This window comes from Charadrius vociferus, unplaced genomic scaffold (assembly GCF_000708025.1).
Source record: "Charadrius vociferus isolate BGI_N301 unplaced genomic scaffold, ASM70802v2 scaffold756, whole genome shotgun sequence".
NCBI lineage: Eukaryota > Metazoa > Chordata > Aves > Charadriiformes > Charadriidae > Charadrius > Charadrius vociferus.
In genome coordinates this window covers 209,284-232,112 of record NW_009648877.1, presented here as the reverse complement: position 1 = coordinate 232,112, position 22,829 = coordinate 209,284, and the positions used below count along the sequence as shown (strand labels likewise).

Here is a 22,829-nt window from a genome sequence, read left to right as displayed (position 1 = left end):
ATATATCTTCTGACGCATGACACCTGCATCTACAGATACCCTGACAAAAATAACAGTCTCTGTTCTCTCCCATATTCAGACACACGGATTTTACTTGATCCCATAAACCTTGCCCTCATATACAGGTTTTTGTCCCCAACCTCTGTGCATTACAGGAGAGATGAAGATAAAGACAGCATAACACTCCAGTGAACTATGTCTGCACATGGGGACCAAATGCCATATCTCGGTGGTTTAAACATCAGATTTAGAACACACCTATGTCTTTCTCTAATAGGGGCTTACGGTGTTGTGCAATGCTTAGGTTTGCTTGTATCCAACTGAGGTGTGTATGGGAAAGTCAAGGGCTTTCTGAAATCCAATAGGTTTGCTAATGCCTATGTATCTACACGCACAAAGCTTTATGTACCGTAATATTTAGCCCACTACTTGCAGAAAGGTGAGGACCGGGATACAAAGGACAAAAGGAAGAAAACATCCAAAGATAACAGTGCATAGTAAAATGGTCGATGATACAAAGAGGACACATGAGCAAAAATTCATAGACCTGGCAGAGTAATGCTGGGAAAATGAATATAGGGGTAACGCTGGCAAATGTAAGTTCAAGTCACAAATTGCATATTGTGATATGCTCTTTCCAAGACTTCATTACAGTTCAACACCAGAACTAGCCTGGGAAGTCTCAGGCCCATGAGAATGATATTTTATAAGAATTAAACTCATTAGAGAAACAAAACAGAGTGAAAAACAACTCTAGCTTAATTTTTCTTATTTGCGCCTGGGCTTGCTGAAGTTTTCTGCTGACTCCCCATCTTTTGAGCTGCAGAGAAACCATGCAAGAGAACTGCATTTATGAGACCTAAAAGCACCCGTGGCACCTTATTAGTGAGGTAAGATGACAGTTCCATCAACTCAAGTACCTTATTCATGCCCTTTATCCCCTGCTTTTTCCACTTTCTGTAATATGTAGAGGGATACCAACAAACATGGAACAAACCTCAAATTAACCTAACAAGACAGTCGGTAGAAATGACCCACTGAGAATAAACCAGTGTTTGAAGAATCCAGGGCAAACAAGTACTGAAGACAAAACACAGAGGGGGCTGCATTTAAAATGTAGCATCATAAAAAATTGATAGCATGATAGGGATTTCACACTGGTATGCACTGGAGGAGATGGCTAGGCAATTAATTTATATACTGCTATAACCACAGAGGTTAGAGCCAAATATGGAGCTGATTTCCGACATTTCACACTCTCTTTTGGCCCTTCGCATACACGCAGATTTAGTTCTTCATTTTACCTCAGGCAGTTTCTTACGCATGGAGCAGTCAGCAGCCACTTAGGTTAATTTATAATGAGTGGAACAGAATAATACATGCTGTTTTATCAGCCAATTCACTAGACACTGGCATTGCTCTGAAACTCGGTTCCAGGACAATGATTGATACAAATGTCAAAAATATGAGGTTGAAATTGGACAGGGATATGTAGAAACAAACCATGAACTGGTATGAAGAAGGCAACTCCAGGAAAACATGCCAAATTGCATTTTATCATAGTCTCTTCCCGCATTCAGCGCATTTACAGGCATTCTGGCCAAACTGGAATTCTCTATCACCCAGGTAATCATTAGGCCCCAAGAAATTATTTACAATTTCACCGCAATGGGTTTCCGTCAGCTGGATCTCCATATGCTTTCACAGTGAACTCATTCCTGTTGATCCCAGCAAGACTTGCATTGTTAAATCTAGGAAAAGGCAACCAACACTGTGCAAACTTGTCTTGTGATCCCAGGCGCTCTGTCAATTGGCCGTTCAGATCAGCTCAGGAGTCGGTGGAGTTCGTCTCAGTTATTTACTCCCAATTTAAGCACTCTGCAGTGCAATATTTTACTGAGAGAAATATGCATTCTTGGACAATACTTCCAGCTGCAAAGCCAAGTTCTGTATTGCATAAATTGTACAATAAAGTTGTAAAATGCACAGAGACCAATTTTAAAAACTAGCTACTTAAAACTAGAACCTGTTTACAACATGCGAAAAGCACATTTGTGCCCAGAACAGACAAAAAAACCCTACTCTGAAGATTATGTTAAACTAAAGGTGGAGGACTGTGGTGAAGAGAATTACTAAGAGGTTAGGCCTGCTAGCACATCTTTTTTTTCCTCAGTGATAGCCTTTATTACTACAGCTATGCAATAAAACATGTTATTGTTCAGTTTCTCAGACAGAGAAACAATTTTACCTTTGTCATTTGTCCTACAGGACACATTCTCACATTCACTTCAAGACACAAAGCACTGCTTTTGCAATATCACATCATCATGATGTGCTAATTTTAAAGATTATCCCACAATGTTTGCAAGGAAAAGGGTTGTCCCAGGGAAAGCAGAATGAACCTTCAACATTTGAGGGTAAATGATACTCAAAAATCCACCTAACATTCAGGTATCTTAGAAAAAGAAAACCTGGGTTCAAATGCAAAGAGTGCAGTCCATGCTGTTAAGCTTTTCTTTGTTGTGATACTAAAAGGAAAAGCTTATCTCACCTGGTAATGAACTCTCTGTGTAGTAGAAGTTACCGACGGTAGGTCCTAGTAGGAAGATGAAAGACACAGCAATGATGAAAAAAATTAAAGCAACAAAAGCTGTTTGCAGTTCCACTATCTGAAGTGGTTGGGCAAACACAAATAATTTTGCAAGTATTTCTCACTGAAACAAACACCACAAAGTAGTCATGGAAAGCTCACTTAAAGTTTAGATTTGCACACATTTGGTCAAAAAAATGGTCTTAAAAATATAGAGATTATGTTAACGGATCGTTACCATACCATAGACCTATTTGTTCCATGAAAAACTACCTGAATTTAGAATATCAGCAACAAAATGAAGAAAAAGATGCTAAAATCCATAATTTTTTTTTGCAAATATTTCTGAGTAATTAACACACTAAAGAAAACCACTGGCAGTTCTCCCTGTTTTAAGACAACTTCATGTCAGGAGGTCATATAAGAATGACCCTGGTATTTAGCAGAGTTCAGGAATCTAATTTATTTTAAAAGAGATTTTGTCAAATAGTTTTAGCTCATGACATGGCCTACCAAAAAGTCTGGCCTACAGACCATAGCTCCTCAGTTGGCATACAAGTTGGCAGAGTGCAGAAAGACTTGGCACCTCCATTCCCAGCAAAGGGGTCTGAGCCTAATCAAGCACACCCAAAAAAGTAGTACAAACCCTTCAACAGGTTGGAGAAACAGAGTTCCTCCACAACCACTACGGGTAATTCAACCACAGCTTCTAGCTGTTCTTCCTCCAGCGCTATACAACTACTCGGCATCCAATACTGGTGACAGTAAGTTGCCTGAGTTCAGTATGACATCACATTTGTAATCTGCTGAGAACAAGATTACAATTATTTAATTGTAATTTTCCATCACCAGATACCTCAAATATGCATCACCTTACAGTATGATTTTATGTCTGATAATAATAGCCACACCTCAGGTCTGAATGTTCAGAAATGCATTTGATGAAGGGAATCCTGGCTGAAATGCAAAAAAAAAGTGAAAGCCTGTAATGAGATACTAAGGCCCACATTCATCCTACAAGTGCAGAGTTTCAAAACCACAGAGAAGTCAGTGACTGCCAAAGAGTTCAGTGGGAGGGATGAGGTTCATAGCTCTAATAGAACCACCTATTTAGAAACCTACATAATGGCCTCACACGTGTAAATGTTGTTGAAAGGTATCAATAAAGGATTAAAACATCAGAGACAGTATCATAATGAAAATCCATTAGTTTTATCACTAAATGCATACACACTTAAAATTACCCAGGTAATGGGGCATTTGGAGTCTCCATTTCCCAGGCTGTATTGTAGAATGAACTCTAGCAAGGCAAGGTGTTCCAGACAATAAGAGCAACATTATTATTAGCTATTAGCTGCATGAGCATATATTTCTGTGTTTTTGGAAACATCTAGTTGATATTTGTAGTGTTTGTTGGTGTCTCAGATTTCTCCATGATAGTATTAGAGAATGACATTTGCATAATTAGTCCCACTCGAATATCCCAATGTTTATCCTTACATAACACACTTTCTAATCACCAATTTGTGTAATTTCAGCACGGTATGTGGAGAGTCCTGGTATTCCATTCCAGTTCAAGGAGAAGTAAACACACCCATCCATGTCAATTCTGCTACCACTTAAAAAGAGTCTGTATGACTTTTCATTTCCTGTTTAGAAAATATTTTTTGATCCTACTCCTGCTTTTAATATCATATCACAACCCTAAAGTTTTGTTTTCAGTAGCAGGCAATCTGCAGTACTCTTAATATATGGTTGTTGCAACTATTAGACCTCTGCACTCAGAACTGAAAAAAGGGTAACATAGATTAATATATGATACCTGAATTCATAAAAACCTCACCTCTTGTAGACGGTCGATGTACATACGACAGGTCTCCAAGTCACAATCTCCTCGTACCACTATAATTCCTAGGGGAATGGCTGGAAAATCAAAAACAAAGACAAACCTCTTTAATTGAAGTCTCTGAACATTAGGGTATGTAGCGATAGGACCAGGGGGAATGGCTTTCAACTGGAAGAGGGCAGGTTTAGATTAAACATTAGGAAGAAATTTTTCACTCTGAGAGTGGTAAGGCACTGGAACAGGTTTCCCAGAGAGGTTGTTGAGGCCCCATCCCTGGAGGTGTTCAAGGCCAGGCTGGACATGGCCCTGGGCAACCTGGTCTAGTGGGAGGTGTCCCTGTCTATGGCAGTGGGGTTGGAACTCAATGATCTTCAAGGTCCTTTCCAACCTAAACCATTCTATGATTCTATGATTAAATACTACCTTTTTTTTTTTAAGTTTCCTCACAAAAGCTTTCTGCTATCTAATTCTTAACAGTCATTTAAAAGCAGGAATATATTATTCATCATTAGTTTCACCCATTCATAATTGTCAAAGATTCCATTTTTCACCTGTCTTTCATACCAAAGAAACTAAAACAGATTCAGTTAAGTTGTGTACTTCATTGTCTGATGTCAACATCAATTATTAACTGCAAAGAAAGGAACATACCCCAGAACAAGAGTTTAGGAAGGTGCTCTTATGCATTGAAATAAGAGTGTGGTATTTCATTTTCAGAACCCTTAGGAGTCTACAAAAATGATTTAATGTAATGGAAGTCACAGCCTGACTTCAGAGAAAACTGTCCAGCACAATCTTATTTTGATGTAAGGCTGTTTTCAAATCAAAACAGACATTATTCCATCCACACACAAAATTCCCACAGTATCTCCATATTTTCCAAGAGAAAAAAAAAAGAGAACTTGTAAAAATAGACCAAATAATTACCTTCAGCTGAGGGCAGCATTTTTAATAACAGAGGATTTAGATTTCCACTGCCATTCTGCTCTTGCACCCCCAAAAACCCCACACAACCAAACAACAAAAACCAGAAACCACCAAACCAAAAAAAAAAGCAACACAAAAAGAACGAAAGAGGAAAAAGGATATATGAGTCCACAAGGAAGGTACCAAGAGAGCTACCTACTAACATCTCATTAAATAAAAAGAACCAAGTAAAAACTCTTGAGTACCTGATTTTCTAAAACTGAATCACTGAATGAAGTTCTTTTTTCTCCCTGGAGGGCCTTTAATCAAACACTGGTCTAAAAAAAGTAAGGGAGCAGCAGGAAAGAGATTTAAATCCTCATCTGAAGTATTCCAGAAGGAAAGCAGGATATCAACTCATAAACAATTCTGGTAACCGGGTAACAAGAAGCAACTTAAAGTCACTGACAGTTCTGGGATAAATAGAAAACAACAACTGTGCTGCAGCCCCTCCTGCCGTTCAAAAGAAGTTGATTGAGTGGGAGAGAGATTTACCTACTAAGATGCTTTTCGTTCTGATAAGAGAACAAGACAGCACTAAAAGATAATGGGGAACGTGGCTTATTTTTGTGGCCCACCAAGGCTAGAAGCACAAAGAGAAGCTCAGTGGTCTCAGGGAGGAGCGAAGGGGAGGACCTAAGGCAGTCAAGGTCATTACGGGCCTCAGAGGCCAGCCCAGGGCTCTCAGGGCACATCAACAATGCTGCCAGCAGCGTGTTTGGAAAGCAATTTGAAGAAGAACTATGAATCCAGAAGAAACAGAAGCAGGGGGCAAAAAAAGGTGGAGGGAGAAACAAGCAAATAAAGAAGGAACAGGCAGGAAGACCAGGGAAGAACTTGCACTTCTTCTGAAGCAACATTGACATCTGATAGTGATGCCAATCCACCTGCTCATTTTCAGAACGGCCAAAAGGGAATGGTGCTCAGTGCGACCTCCCAGATTTTTTCATTACAGAACAGAGACTAAGAGACAGGCGAGTGGAACGAGGGTCAATTGCGAGGTTGGCTTTACGCGCTCCGACGCTGCGGGTTACAGACTGATTCTCTTTGCTTAGTGTTTATTATTGCTTAACCTGCTCTGACAGGAGACCCTTAAGCTCTTGGTAGCGAGTACTTAATGGCTATCTAGTTTCAATTCAGCAGATCCCTCTGCAGCCCTTACTGAAAGAAGCATTTGTTAAATTCATTTATAGCACTAAAAAGTGAATTGCAGCAGACATGACTGCACCTCCAATAGCTACAGAGCACTGGGGAGCTACACCACTGGCTCATAAAATGTCACCACCGATTTTGTCTCGTCTATTAAATTCCTTCCCTCATGGAAGAGTATATGCACTTAATGGGGACCAGAGCTTTGACCTGTCAGAACAATGCGGCTAACACAAAATTGAAATCCTTTACTATCACCATTCCTGACAGCCCAAAGGAAAAGGACCTTACGAACATTTGGAATTCTAAAGAAATCCACCAAAACATCTGAAAACACTAATATGCAGTAGATAGTTTAGCAGTGATATTAACGGGCCTCATCTGTGAATCATTACTTTCTTCATCATTTGTATAGGTCTACTTAAATTATGTCCCATTTATTTTTGGTGGTCATAGAACAATGCTGGAATTCTGGGCTGGATGACTTTGTTCTTAAAAAGAGATGTGCGACTTTTACTGCCTGGAAATCCCAAATTAGCATGTCCTATGGCTTTATGGGTCAATGGCTAGCTAAGGGATAAGGTGCGTGAGGTGGGTCTCAAATGGTTCCATTCTATATAGTTCATGCTTATTTGACAATTCTTTTAAGTCATTACTGGATAACACTACAGTATGTGCTAAAGTATTGCTTGCCAAAGGTGTTGTTTGTTTGGTTTTGTGGTGGGGATTTTTGTTGGTTTTTTTTTGCAAGACCCATTTGGCTTTCAGCAAGAAAAATGTTCCCAGCTCTCATTTTTATCATAAACCACAGCAAGTATGCACAATGCAGCCAAGATTTTCAAAGTGCTTCACAATAGCTGCTATTTGAAAACAAAAGCAAATCCTTAGTGATTGATAATGGGATTGAAACTACGGGATTGTTGCTCGTTCTAAATATAGGGCCATGCTCTGCAATAGGGGCAAAATGAGGTAAGTTATGGTCAATCAGTTCAAGGCATACAGTTAACAGGCATGGCATTCAATGTCGTTGTGGGCAGTTCCATTCAGGGATAAATGAACTTCTGCCTTCTCTGAATAGCCCTGTGTGAATGAGGATGTGGACAGTACAGAGCAGTGCTGTGGGACACAGTGATTACTAGGTATGCCAGGTGGGAGATGAGAGGACAGTTTGTCGTTGAGAGCGCAGGCATGGCAGAGCAACTTTCCTGTATGCTGTCCACTCCTATGAATGTATGGATATATCCAGACATGGGAATATGCCAAAAATACGGGATAGTCTCAGATCATGAGCCAAGCCACAGCATTCAAGTGCCAGATATTTTTCTCCCAAGGCGCCTGCTCTTCTGGCCCCTTGCCTCCAAGCTCCCAGTTTCTTTGTGCTCCCTGAATGGCAAAAAGGACTTTGTCCAGGGAGCTGTGGATACAGACTCTAAAGCTACAGTGATGAGCAGCAGTGCAAGAACCCCAGGAGATGAGACAGGCGGACAGTTGCTTCATATTCTGAACAAGTACTGTGGAAAGCTTTTTGTTCCCAGCAACACTAACCAAAATTGAGTACCAGCAGCAGGAGGGTGGAGTAGGTGCAGCAGTATGGCTAGCATGATGCTCTAATTGACTGCAAGATTAGCAGTGATTTCCTAAGTCCTCATTAAATTAGCTATGGAATTTATAAACAAAGAAGAAATCTTCCACCTATTAACTGCCGATTATGCTGAATACCTAAAGCTAGGGAACTCTTTAATAGTACTGAGAACACAAATGGAAAAAGCCTGAATATACTGCATATGACACCACAAAGAAAAAATAAAATTCAATTAACTTCCCCATTTATTGTTATGAAAGGATTCAATTTGTGATCTAAACACCATGATTAACCCACTCAAATCCCAAACAAAACAGCCTCAAGACAGATCATTAAGGTAGATGTGAATGCCAGGAAAGCTCATTCCGAGTCTGACATACCTCAGGGGACTGGGGAGATTAGACATTGGGTTGTGAATGTTTAATGTAGCAAATAAAGGATCCTCACTACTGAAGATGTTATAAAAATGTCATTTTCCTGAGGGTTTTCTACTGATATTAGAAATGTGAAGGACTAAGTAAATTCTTGGGAGAGAATTCTAAAATATTCAGACATATATATTATGAGATTTGGCTTTCCCGGTATGGTTTTAATACAACTAAGTTTGTGCAAAAGGATTTTCTTACCACACAAATCTAAGGCATGTGTCACTTCAGATCCCTTTTGTTTATTATTATATCGACAAAAAGTAAGCCTCGTTAGGTTCACTGGTTGCTACTTTTCTTGGTACTAGTGGTCCAGTTTTAAAGTCTTTACATGTCAGGAGGTAAAACAAAATAGAGGTTATCAGACTAAACCAGACCACATTTGAGAAGGCTGTCATCCCCTCCAGGCTCTCAAGTGACTTCCCCCATACCCTGCCACAAAAAGGAAGAAGCTGCCCAAGTCAAATGAAGAGAGAACTTGTCCCAGACACCACACAAAAGGAAACAGGTTACAGAAAGAAAACTATGGAGAGTTGGGAATTGAAACTGGCAGGCAATGGACACCAGGACTAAGAGCTGAAAGAAGAGTTCTGGCTGAACAATGAGTAAAGGTGTAGGATTAAGAAAAGGAACAGGAACCTGAGCTGTGAGATCTGCAGAAACAGACTAAGACAGGCAGGAAGGATGTGTGTGGGATGGGATAGCCAAAGGGAACAGGCAAGACTGAAAAGGTAAGAGGAAATCAAATCAGAAAAGCAATAGGAAAGGAAATGAAAGAAGTAGAATATGCTCAGAAAAATCTCACAGAAAAGTCTATACCAGAAAGACTAACTATAGCATGATTTCCTGGAAAGTCTGAAATGGAACTTAATATTCTTGTATCTTGCCACTCTTCTAGGGTAAATATGTATTTACATCTATTTGTATTACTGTCCATCTCTTATAGTTTAAAGATGGCAAACTTACAGGTGACAGTTTCCCCACTAGCTCAAAAGGCAGAGTACTGTGTTGAATGTAAATATGCCCCATGTGGAGTCAAGAGAGGGTAGATTTAGATTAGATATTAGGAAGAAATTGTTTACAATAAGGATGGTGAGACACTGAAATAGGTTGCCCAGAGAAGTTGTGGATGCTCCACCCCTGCCCGTGTTCAAGGGCAGGGGGTTTGAGCAACCTGATCTAGTGGAAGGTGTCCCTGCCCATAGCAGGGAGGTTGGAACTAGATGATCTTTAAAGGTCCCTTCCAAGCCAAACCCTTCTATGATTCTATAACTCAGTGACATGAGATGAGATTTCAATACTTCGGATTTACTCCTTCCTCCCAACCCAGGCAATGACATACAATGTTAAATAAATGTTACTATGACTACAAGATCAGGAACTCAAAGTTAGAAAAAGCCAAGATTGAAGTTGCCTATTTCAGTATCTGTATATATATTAATTGTGATACTCCCTTTAATTATCTGATCACATTCTACTTTTTCTTCTGTTGTACTCCTGTGTCTTTCTGATCTTTGAATGCGTGCATGCATGTGTGCATATGCAGGTCAGTTACAGTGAGAAATGTAATTCACTGTGCTGTCTGGACAAAGCCCACAAGGTTTCATCCATCAAAAGGCAAAAAGAGATATTTCCTTTGACACAAACAATGCCTTTGGCAAGTTTCTCTTTGGTTTTGTCATTTCTGTTTCAGTTACAAACATTTATCAGTGGTTTGCATCCGTATACACCAGCGTGAGAATCTGGGAGCTCAGTGGCAGCAGAGTTGCCAATGTTTAACTCACTGCTGACTTCTTACCCTCTTGGTTTCACCTTGCTGGGTGACTTTAAGGAACCCATCCGACCCTCTCAGTTTCAGATCTTATTAAATTACTATGACAGAGAAATGCATGAATTAGCTAATGTTTACACAATACACGTTGATAAAACAAAGCTGTCAGAGCAAGGTGGTGACTTTTATTCAGAGTAAAATTTAGTAGACACTCTGTAGGTAATGCTGCCTTTTACAGAGCTTCTACAGATAACCCACCATGTCCTCTAAGACACCTCCTGACAAATACTTGACCATTAGTGCTTCCTTTGCAGGATAAAGAGGAGGTTTCTAGCTACACAACCGATCTCCCCTAAATCCATCCAGATCGAAGTTACTTGCCAATGTGAGCATATTTCCTTTGGTCGTTAATCTCCCCTGTACTGACTCCATCTGCTAATCCAGGTTTCCCTCACCACAGTAGCCACCTAGCAGGAGGTCCTCGGCTCCCCTATGCCCTTTATATTAGGGATATTCAGGATGTAAATACAAAGTACTCAGTGTTGACCTTTTCTTATTTAGCTAGTTGCTCACAATCACATGGAATAATGTCCAAATTAACTTCATCTGCCATATCCTTGAGCCTTAAAGTATCAGAATGCATTTCATAGATCAGTGACTCCCAAACTGCGATAAGTATATTGCTGATATGAGGAAGCTACAGTATATCACAGAATCACAGAATGGTCAGGGTTGGAAGGGACCTCTGGAGATCATCCAGTCCAACCCCCCTGCCAGAGCAGGGTCACCTACAACAGGTTGCACAGGACAGCGTCCAGGCGGGTTTTGAATGTCTCCAGAGTGGGAGACTCCACAACCTCTCTGGGCAGCCTGTGCCAGTGCTCTGCCACCCTCAAAGGAAAGAAGTTCCTCCTCATGTTAAGATGGAACTTCCTATGTTCAAGCTTGTGCCCGTTACCCCTTGTCCTATCACTGGGCACTATATCTGTACCTGTACACATGCCAAATGACTCACAAGCTTGTCACTCCATGTACCTCTGTGCATCTAGGATAAGAACTCCTAGCATGACCCCAAAACACTCAGATAACCCACAGAAATTAAAGGCAGGAACATATGCAATATAGACATCTGGCTAGATGTAATCAGCGACAAGGATTTGAGGTTATCATCACATTGTGTTACACCATCCCCCACTGCCACACACACAAAACAAGGAGGCTGCAGAGAAAAGGACTGTTATATTGCAGATAGTTCAATTGTTATACACATAGAACTAAATTTTCTTTAAAAATGGCTTTCTAATTTAGCGTGCCATTTTATTCAAGGGGAGACAAGGAACAGCTGCCTCTGTGTAAAAGACAGAGTGGGAAACCCAGAGCTGTTACAGAGCCGAGAGTTATTTCTGATACTGCCACCACTGCAGTCAGGTATTATCCCTCCTTAATCTTAGTGGTATTGAAGAAACTAAGGTCGGTTCTCCATAGCTAAAGCAAACAAACTAACAAGTTAAGGGCAGTAAGAACTGACTTATCCTATTTAAAAACAAACAAACCCAAAACCTGCGCAGCTATTGCTGATGGTGAGCTATTTCACAGCTCCGCCTTCATGGTGCAAATCTACAATAGTGTTGGCAGGAAGGACTAAGAAGGGCTGAAGACCACTTGATCACTAACTAGTTTATGGTTGGTTGTTTTTTTTGTCGATTTTAATATAATTAATTTCTGCATATTTCTCCATTGTCAGGAATTTCTTAGTAACATAGGAAAGGGAAAAATAGGGTGTCATAAACAGAAAGATTTTGCTGTTTCAAAAATAACTCAATTGTTCTCCCACAATGCTGCTTTGGATCACACTTTTCTGTAATGACAAGAAGGCAGAGAGAGCGCACAGAAGAAACGCAGGCAAGAGGGACAGAATTAAGTTCCATCCGTCTAGAAACATCAATCCAACTTACTTTTTGAATATGATAGTCTTGGTTATGGTTGTGTAACGTACGACTGTCATGCTAGGCAGAAGGTGGTGAAGCTGGTGACTAGGGTGACAAATGCCTGGGGCATATATAGGGAAGTGTTACAGAAGACAACTATATTTGCAGCAAAGAATGTTACAAAATAACTAAAATGCCAGCACATATCCCTTTCTTAAAGGAGTGCATGGAAGCATCCACCCCTCCTCGCTGAAGGATCAATAAGCATCCTCTGTACCATCATCAATCATCCCACAGACAATACTGAAATGTTGACAGAAGAAAGAATGAAGGAGAAAAGAAGGAGCATGGGGAAGGAAGAAAGGGACAATTCAGAAACAGTATCTTGGTTAAATGCCAGCTGCTGTGACAAGAGAAGTAGAAAGCAACAGAGGAGAATGGGCTAAGAACAGTCGTGCCCTTCAGAGGACAAAATGACATTCTTTAATTGCTCATGAGGTTTTCAAAATGAGGTGTCCACCTCCAGCAGAGTGAAGATTAATCTTCATGGAACAGTTTGTATGACGAGTTGCTATACATTGGGAAGTGCACTTTTAGGTCAAGTAGTTGATAGAATCAAATCAGTATTTCAAGCAAATAACGGGAGTGAAATGTATTTACTGTGAGTTAAAATGATCCCGATTACTACACTGATGTCAGAGCTTTCAAAACTCTATTATGGGGACATGTAACAGGCAAAAAAACCATAATAGCTTCTTTGCTGTTTTTCCTTCAGGGATAACAGCATGACTAGTTATTAACTGCCTTCCTTTTCCTGTTCAGATTGCTGTGAGATTCTGGTTTGTTTTTCAAATGATTTAGGGAGGTAAAAGTGCTTTTAATCCTTGTGGGCAGGGAATGGACAGTAAGTATAGTATTCTGGAATTAAGTTGGTATTCTGCCAAAGCCTGAACAGGTATGTAAATTGTGTCTCTTGCAAGCATCTAGTGAGACATACATACATGCACCTGGGAGCTGCGGTCGTGCTGAAGAAAGCTAACCCCACTGAGGGTAACAGGCCTTGTAAAAACACTATTGCAGAAACAGGGCCCAATACAAGCGCTGTTGTATTTTGCTAGTGCACACATATTATTTGTATTTACATTTTTGATTCAGACTGACAAAATTTCAGTTATTCACCGGCCATTGAAATTTATTTATTTCCACCCCCCTTTCTCCATAATCACTTTGATATAGGATGGAGAGTCACTTCTCCTCCCTCAGCATTCCCTTCCTCCCCCTTTAGCCAAGTAACTTTTAGTGGCAACGCTCCATGAAACAATTTGCTGATGAGGATGTAGTCAGCACAATTATTTCATGCAAATATTAGGATACGATAGAGACAGGCAAGCAGCAATCCATCGACCTGCCACCAGAAAACCATTTAAAATGTATCCAATTAGCTATGTCAGAAATGCAATTAAAATGGCTATCTGCTTGTCTTAGAAGGAAGACTTATGTGATTTTCCAGCTTCCGTCCTCATGAAAACTTAAGTACTATAGTGTAACCATACAGCTCAATGACTGGCTATGCCTCAGTTTCCAGAAGAGATGCAAGCATCTTGCATTAAGTCACAGGAAAACTGGCACGTTAGGTCTGTGCTCAGTGAACCACAGGGATTTCCCATTTTTTCCTTCATGGAATTCAAGGAGCTAGCTAGAATATTTAAAACAGTTTGCTTTCTGACTGTTCAGAGAGCACTTCTCTTCCCGTACATAATTTCCTTCAGTTGTAATTAGCATCACCCAGAAGTCCTCAAATCAAGATCAGCCTCCTGAAACCTAAAGGTTGGACAATTCTTATAGGAGACACTTAAGCTATATGTCCAGAGAAGTAGGCTGATGACCATCAGCGTATGCTGTAAGTTATATGTTCTTACACAGGACATTCCTAATAACTGAAAAGGGTAAGGTAAAGTATCTTTTCAGATTTATTCTAGGTTTATGGTGATATTATTTGCTTTCTCATATTTTAATCTAAGAACAGTAATGACAAGCATTACTGAGACAGCTAAAGGAGGACAGATAGGAAAAACAACTTCATTAAAAACTTCTAGGGAGGATACTCCGGTCCAGCTATGTCTATTATCAAGCTGGCCATGCAGCAACTTGAAAAAGAGAAAAAAGGGTCTTACTGCAAAGGGCCTGCCAATGTCCAAAAGCAATCATTTTAACTCTTTGTGGACAAACATCTGCTCTTAAGCACACATCCAGTGATCAAATGCATGTGTAACCTAAAACCAAATCTCAGAGGTTCTAGATCACTCTCTGGTATTTTTGGGGGGTTTTTTTTGGGTTTTTTTTTCAGACGACAAATAACATAAATCCTCATTTACAACTGCAGTAACAACAATGTAAAAAGGTGTATATTTTGTATCAGAACGCGTAAATGGCTTTTAAGGACTACACAATATATAGTAAATACACACAGACAAAATTTACGTCCATAGTGAGGATGGATGAGGATAGTTCTCCTCCTCCTGGGAAACTGTAGGATGAAACATCAAATGAACTAGATATTGTTTCTGACAGGGTTGGATAGACATGGGCTCAATATGGCCTACTCAAGGTCAAACATTCAATTTAAACTTGAAGCCAATTCCTCTCCAGTGAGCCATAATCGTCATCCTGTTAAAATTCTTCTCAGTTCAGTGATGAAGGCTTTGATTGCTTTAATAATGACCAAAATCCACTAACGGAAACTTCAGAAAAGGCTGTCAGGACCTATAGTAAAATTTAAGCCATTTCAGTTCTTTTGTTGGAAGGAGATACAGTGAACTGGGAGACCAAGGAGGGGTGGCACTGGAGGAGTGAAAGTGAAACAGTTTAACTATCTTCCAACAGTAAGATAAGCAAACCAATTAAAAGGATTGTCATCCTGTAATTACCAGAGAGCTCTGTGTTACAGAGGGAGCTGAAGCTTTGTTGCACAACAAACAGTCACGCTTGTAATTTAATATGAATAATGAGCCAGATGCATGAACAAGACTATTAAATTGTTATCACAAGCAGCCATGTCCCCCATTGATTAATGACTGTGTGTCACCAAGGAAAGGAACTCCATTTTTAAGTACGGATCATCATCATCAATGTTGCCAAAGCAACTGGCTGTCTGCTTTTGACTTACCCCTGAATGTGGCAATTAAACCATTATATGAGGAAACAAAACAGTGATTATTCTCTTATGTGGAAAACTAAAGGCTGGTAAAGAATAAGGGACTGGTGAAGCCAGATTTGCTTCCCAAGATAAATGCACCTGTGCAAAAACCACGTTCAAGGTCAGAGCACATTTTCAATATGAAATTAATCATGATCCCCCCACTCAGTTTCAAGTAGTTACACACACTAGTAGAAACCCAGCAGAACCAACAGAAAGATGTTAATTAAAAAAAAAAAACAGGTGTGAAAAGCACTTATTTTACAGTAAATAAAATCAACTTGCAGAAGGCATAGTTAAGTAAGAAAACAGCTGAATTGTCTACATATGCTTTTTATAGAAAGGGTATTTCTAGGGAGATAATATGTATGTGCATATATACACAGATAGATAAATATAAGCTCCACATGACTCAGCCAAAAATGTATGCTTGACCTTGCGTTTGGGGTTTTTTTTGTTGTTGTTGTTTTGGGGTTTTTTTAGTTAATGTAACATTCATACAGAATGCTGTACCAACAGCAGCTACAACCTGGCTTCTTCCAACTTACAAGCTTCCCGGAGCTTTTCCTTGTCGTAATGTAGCCCCTCATATTCTTGTAAATTAATCCTGTTCACTCTGATCCGCAGGCGATCTGGGATGGAATGAGGACTGCAAGAAAAGAAGAAAGCTACTTAGATGAAGCGTTCCATGGAAGAGTAAAATGAAAACAGGATATGAAGTGATTTTAATCTTCTCTGAAGGAATAAAAAGAGCAAGCCTCTTCAAAACGGGCAACTCCTCACAGGCCCATCACCACGTTTAAATTTATGACTACCCACCGCACAACAACATAGACAGTAGACCGTAAATGACAAGCAAGATCAAGAAGCCCATCTGCTGGCTGTGTGGTCTGGAATTGCAGAGGTTTTTCCGAGTTCTCTAATCTCTACAGAGCTACCCCTCCCTTCTGCAGTTTGCCTTTTTGTACATCCCTAAGGCCCTACCACAGCCAGTAGATCTGCCAAGCTGTGTTTCAGGACACAGATGCCTTCTTGGGAAGTCTCTCAGGACAACCATTCCTCTGCCCACGAGAACATCCACTCTCATATCCCTGGAGGATCCTCATTCAGCATTACTGTTCTGGGAAACAAGCAGCAGAAATGTGGCTAAGAAATGGATTTCCACAGTAGTGAGTCCAATACACTGAACCCAGGAGGACTTTTAAAAGCAAGTAGCAGCACAGGAACCTCATTTCTACACATTTCAGCCAGATTTAGATGCCTCAACTGTCTATATAATTTTGAAACACTCAGTGGTCCCTATCTATAAATTTAAGTATTGGAAGTCATCCTGAAAAGCTTTGTTTTGATTTCGTGCTGGCTTCCAACTTACTGTAACCTATTACTTGATTTTGTAAGTTTAGCTGGATGTTATGTAAATTGACTTGGCCACATTTAAAGAAAGATAGAAAACCTGTGTATTATAATGCATATATCAAACGTCTGTCCTGCAAGAACTGGCCCAGTTAAAAGTAGATTCTTCATCTTGTGCTTCCACCAAAATACCACCTATTTTCTCTGTTTTAATCTAGTTAGTAACAGAAGTCCGCCAGTGGTATGGCCACTGAATACACACACTGCCTTTTAAAAGCTGAAATACTGTGCACTGTCATAAATATACAGGCTTGCTTTTTTTCTTTGTATCAGTTTTAAGATATTTGACTCGCAGCATTTGCACTGCTAGTTTCAGCACTGATCAGGACAAGCCACATTTCAAAAATGTGAAGTTTTTCTTTCTTTTTAAACTAGAAAGCACTTTTTTTTTTTTACCTGAAAAATACTGCAGACCTGACAAAACACACATGGCCCATCTCTTGGTAGAGCCACTGGGATGTCAATTAGCAATTATTACAGCATTAGTTTATTGCATGCTTTCTCTCTGTTGGTATAAACAGCTGTCACATCTGGACAGACAAAAATAAAGATTGCAAATCAAATCCTACTTTAAAAAAAGCTCTATTGGCATAAGCACTCTGTCTAAAAAGTGATAAAGGATAATGAATTGAGGGTGTCTCCAAAATCAGAGTGTAAAACAACAAACTAGAAGGAGCTGCACTGAAGAAATTCACATTCTGAACAGGAGCTTCTATACTAATGAAGAAAATAAACCTGAAGAAAACATGAAGAATAACTGAAAAAAAAATCACAAATGCTTAACAGTGGCAGCAAGACTGACACGCTCAAACATATAGGCTGCCCAATGTTTTTCCTGTGCTGATTGACAAGGACTATTGCATCGAAGTGCCCCAAGATATCAGCAGACTTCCCATATTTAAAATAAGCTTTTGCAGTTTGATAACCATCACCTGGGATGGTAACTTCCAACACAGCTTCAGGGGGCAGCTTTCTAACTCGGATGCCCTTACGTCATCCTACAGAACAGCACTCTCCAGCTCTACAGCTGGCTCAGTCACTCAAAGATGAGTCCATGCAAATGGAGGAGAAAGGTGCATAGATGGAACAAGAACATAATTGCACTGAGTCTGACACTTCTTTCTTGCTCTCTTTTCTTTTTAAGACAAGTTTAAATGTCACCTGGCTGACTGAGAAATTAGTCTGAGGAACTACATTCCCTTTCAAATTCTCTAAAATGCAAGCTTAATAAAAGCATGGGAGATTTTATTTTTTAGGCAAGAAAAGGTAAGAAAATGTTTAAGTCAGAAAACATAGGAATTTAAATGCATAGTCTTTGTCTGAGGAGAGAAAAGAAATAATTCAGTGCATATAGTAGGGCTCATGAAAATTACAGACTGACAGCTCTGAAAAGTGAAGCCTTTTATGCACTGGTAGAAGAGGGGAAGAAGCTATGTTGCTTTTCCCATAATGTTCTGCCACCACACATGATGATGATGAGGGCATCTCAGTCTTCTAGTTAATCAATTCACAACCTGGGGGTTGTTGGTAGGTGTGGGGAAGGAACTGCCTAAAGGTAGAATTGCCTCTACTTCTTTGACTTCAGCTGGCAGGAAAAGGGGTGGAGAGACAGAATTCAGCAATTTATTTTTGATGTGACACTTGACTATGCTACAAGGACAGCCATCCTTGCTATGTGCTGAATTAAGCCAAGTGTAAACCCAACCCCCCAAAACTGTCTCAAACTGTTGTTTCTCCTGAAACCAGAACCAAATGTGTACTGTTGTGTTGAAATCATTGAGCAACCCAAGCTGGAACTCTATTAAAAAATATGCTTTCCGATCCCCAGCTCAAAATACCCATTTGACCAAAAGCTGATGCTCCTGTGCAGGAATTACACAGCCCAGCATAGGAAATGTTCACCCTTCAAACCAGAACCACACCATAGCCGCCCCCTCTACTTGCTCTTTTCCGTTTATTTCTTGCTACAGAGCTCCTCTATCTATGATGCTCAGATGCTCCCTTCCACTCTGTGACCCTGTGCTGCAGTGCCCAGTGCTGCTCTCCAGACTAGAGGGAAAACAATTTAGCACAGGAACTTTGCACCTTCCCAAGGTAAACTGTAATTTTAACTCCTCATAGAAGATCATTGACTCCTTTTTCTCCGTGATTCAACCTTTTAGATCTTCCGTAGCAGATATCTGACTGATACTTGTCTTCCAAATATCCATTGTACCCCATCAGTTTGGCTTTCCCAACAACCTACTGGTGTCCTCCACTGTTAAGAGATGAATTTGTTTATGTATTTTTGTACCTCTGCACTGTCTGTGCAGAATTTACTACAGCTACAAGACCTTTAATACTTCCCACTCAAAATTTCACTTCCTCTCCTTTCACACACTGGCCTTTCTCATGTGCCTTAGATGCATGGCAGGACAGGAGTGTGCCTGATACAGGCAACTGGAGACAAGCTGTGCTCTATTGTGGGAAATACTGGGGACCAGGCAGGTGATCCTCTTCCCAGCTTCCATGTCTCCCTGTGAGCTTGTCTCAGTCATGTAATTGTTTCCATTTCCAGATGTTGAGGTGAAACAACTCAAGCAAGCCTGGGGCCACTAAAAAACCCACAACTGTTAGTGAGTAATTTTTTGTCTGATCCAGAACAATCATCATTGAATCAGAAGTGATTTGAAAAGTTGCTGTTTCAATATTTCTGTTTAGTACTTATATGTAAAGATTATGTTTGAGTTTTCAGAAATGATAATTTTTCCTACAGTCCCTGGCTTCAGTAAGAAAGAGGAAGAAAAAAAATAAAAGGAAGGAGTGATGTAGCCAAGTTCACACACTTAATCTCTGACAGAGGCAAGAATTCACCAGAACTCTTCAGCCCAAAATTCAATCCCTTATTACCAAGGCCATCTACCTATTCTTCCCCAAGGCTACCTTCATTAAGGTAAAAAGTTAGATTTTCAGTAACAAGACAGTGGTTTTTTTGTGTGTTGCTTTTTTCCCCAGAGTCCCACCAAGATTTTCTACTTGTAGCTGAAAATGGAATGCCTGAAAATATTTGCATGATTGCCTGAACAGTTATTGTTACAAATAATTCTAATAACTGTCTACATTTCCTACTAAGTTTTTTTTAAATTATCATCCAGACCCAAGACTTTTTAGTCCTCTGGGAAGACAATGAAACAAACAAACAAAAAAAAAATCAGTAGACCTATCTTCCTTATATAGTGCTTTGCTTTGCTTTGCTTGTAACAACTCTTTTGGCATGAAAATACTACAAAAGCTGAGTAGAAGCAGTTATGGTGGTGCTTTTTGCTTCTCAGTGTCTAAACGCAAGTTCAAACTTTCTTGGCAACCATTATCAATGAGTTAGTGGTAGACTTACATCCTACCACACAACTGGCCTCATTTCAAACACATCATTGCCGTGGATAATCTGGATATCTCATGAAAATGGAGAGGAAAGGAAGACAGGGAAACAGAACAGCTTCTCCAAGTGTATGTTTGGAGCCTTTATGTCAAAGTGAAAGGATGGTCATGTTCACTCTATATTCAGTGCTCAAAACCCGCAAAAAGGGGAGGGGAGGGATGTTGAGCCTCATGCCAACATCTGCCAATCCTTATTTAATTACCATCTGTCTCCCTGCAACCTCCCTGTGAGGACAGGGTAGTGTCTGGACATCAAGGGGAGAGAAAGACAACACTGAATTCTGTAGCTCTGCTGACTCACTACCTAATGCCACATAAGAAAGGAAAATGTGCACCTTCTCTTTCCAAATGCACCTTCTCTTTCCTGTCTTGAAGCCGGTGGCAACCTACTGCATCTCCAGCATCACCTTCTTGAGTCAATTTAGTCCTTTTATCTGAAAAGAAGTGAGCAAGCTTTTTTTTTTTTATTTGCTTGGAACTGGAAGAGGAAACAACAGCAAGTCTAAAATATTTTTGTTGCTCCAGGAGCCAAATACACTCTCCAAAAGCACCTTTTAAATAGAAAATATTTAAAAGTGTACTGCCCATGCTTTTGTAAAAAGTATAACTTTTTGGTACATCAGTGCACTGTATATCTCTGAATTTGCTTCTATGGAAAAACCAAGCTCACCATCTTAAATGTAATGTATTACCTGAGGAGAAACAGTTCCTTTTCAGGTCAAGTGTGGGAGGGTAATCAGCTGGCAAGTGTCAGAGTTTCCTGTTCTCCTGTTTCTCCTCCTGTTCACCCCTTTTTTGTAAAGACATGGAACTACTACTACATAAACAAGCTGCGTGTGCTAAAACTTAACACCGGGAGAGAAACATGACTTGCCATTTTGCTCATTTGAAAAGTTCAGCTATCTTAGTCATAAAAATGGAGCCTTGGAAACAGCAGCTTTCTATAGAAGATAAACTATTATCAGAAATATGAACGCTAAGAAGTCCTTTCTACAGGGTAGAGATTTTATATACTTAGCTAAGTCCAGTCACACGTAATACGTTCATAACTCATATATATGGGCATACATACATCTATAAATATGTACATATATACACATAATACACAAAAAAACCCATTTACTCAGTGACTGGAATCCAATGCTGTTGTTCATGATTTATTTGCAAATACTCTTTGCTCTGACAGAATATGGTTGTTGGCTGACATTATATTATTATATTACTAATATGGTTGTTGGCTGACATTATATTACCGTCGCACTAAAATTTATTACCTATTCAATATAGCTTTGGCTCTAAAATTCACTATGTGAATATTCACTCTTCGTGCTTTCAGACTGCCAGTTGACACCATGGAATATTGTCCTCATCATCCAGCTAATTAACTCCTTCACTCACAAAACTCATGAGCTCCATACAGAGCTCTATTTAATGCAGCTGAGGAAAACACTTCCACCATCAATACTTCTGTAGTCCTCTCAGTTAGTGATAATAATCCATATTATTATACAAATTGCACAGTTTGTCTTGTTCAGACAAACTTGGCGTATTCAGAAACCACAAAGCTTAAGTACATAAGCCTGTCCATGTAAAAACTAATAATAGGGCGATGAATGTCACTGGAAGCAAACATTAGTACAGTATTACTAGAAATGGATGTTTCTAAACACTGTATAAAACAACTTGCTCAACTGTAAGGACAGGAAAAAAGCTTTCCAGATACAGCAGTAAACAATTTATAAATAAATTTAGGGGGATTGTTGCACTGCAATTCAACCTAAAATATTTAAATTTCTTACACCTATTATTCTTCAAAATGGTGTATTACATAGTCAATGAAACGTAATTTAAAGTACAGATGAATGAATTCCATTACCTCCTAAAGAATCTAATTAAGAACCTCATTCCCCAAACACGCCAATCCACAGAATTACATCCTAAAGGTCATATGCCCCATGGGACCATAAATACATATTCAGGTCAACTGAAACATTCTGTTCATTCATGTTGATTAGCTATAATGGTTTCATTTAAACACAAACCTAAATAGCATAGATAGGAGCACAGATAGGCTAGTTTACCATATTGAATTTTAGCTGATGGACTTTTGATTAGTATGGACCAGAAGTGCACGTTCAGGACATTATTAAATAATAATCCAAATGAGCCTTGTAGAAAAGCTATGCACATTGTTTAGTTGAAACAAACTATGAAAGATTCTACAGAGATGTTATAAGGTCCTCTCAAGATTATTCCGTTCACAGCAAAAAGATACGTAATTTCAGTAATAGAGAATTACTTTCTTTCCTTTTTTAGATGCAAAGTGGCTGAAGAGTACGAAGAAATTCTGTTACTTTCTATCCAACAAATAGCATTTGACTTTTCCACAAGAATACAGAAGATCCCCTAGATATTGAATAATTCCTATTATAAGGAATAGGGCATGCTTTATGGAAATTCTTAAAATCTGTAGACATTCACTAACATAAATAGTTAATTTAATTTTTATGTTTTTTTAAGTCTACCCTTCTGTAAGAAGATATCCA

The 22,829-nt window shown here is 39.5% G+C and overlaps 1 protein-coding gene across 1 annotated transcript in view; it reads right to left on the bottom strand.

Annotated features, from left to right (window-relative positions):
- The window catches only part of DGKI (diacylglycerol kinase, iota), a 125,348-nt gene that overhangs the window by 56,573 nt on the left and 45,946 nt on the right, over positions 1-22,829 (bottom strand). The window contains exons 19-21 of the mRNA XM_009887059.1: positions 16,002-16,102; positions 4,434-4,513; positions 2,552-2,596 (exon numbers count right to left, since the gene is read on the bottom strand). Coding sequence (XP_009885361.1) covers positions 2,552-2,596; positions 4,434-4,513; positions 16,002-16,102 — 226 coding nt within the window. The remainder of the gene's footprint in view (positions 1-2,551; positions 2,597-4,433; positions 4,514-16,001; positions 16,103-22,829) is intronic.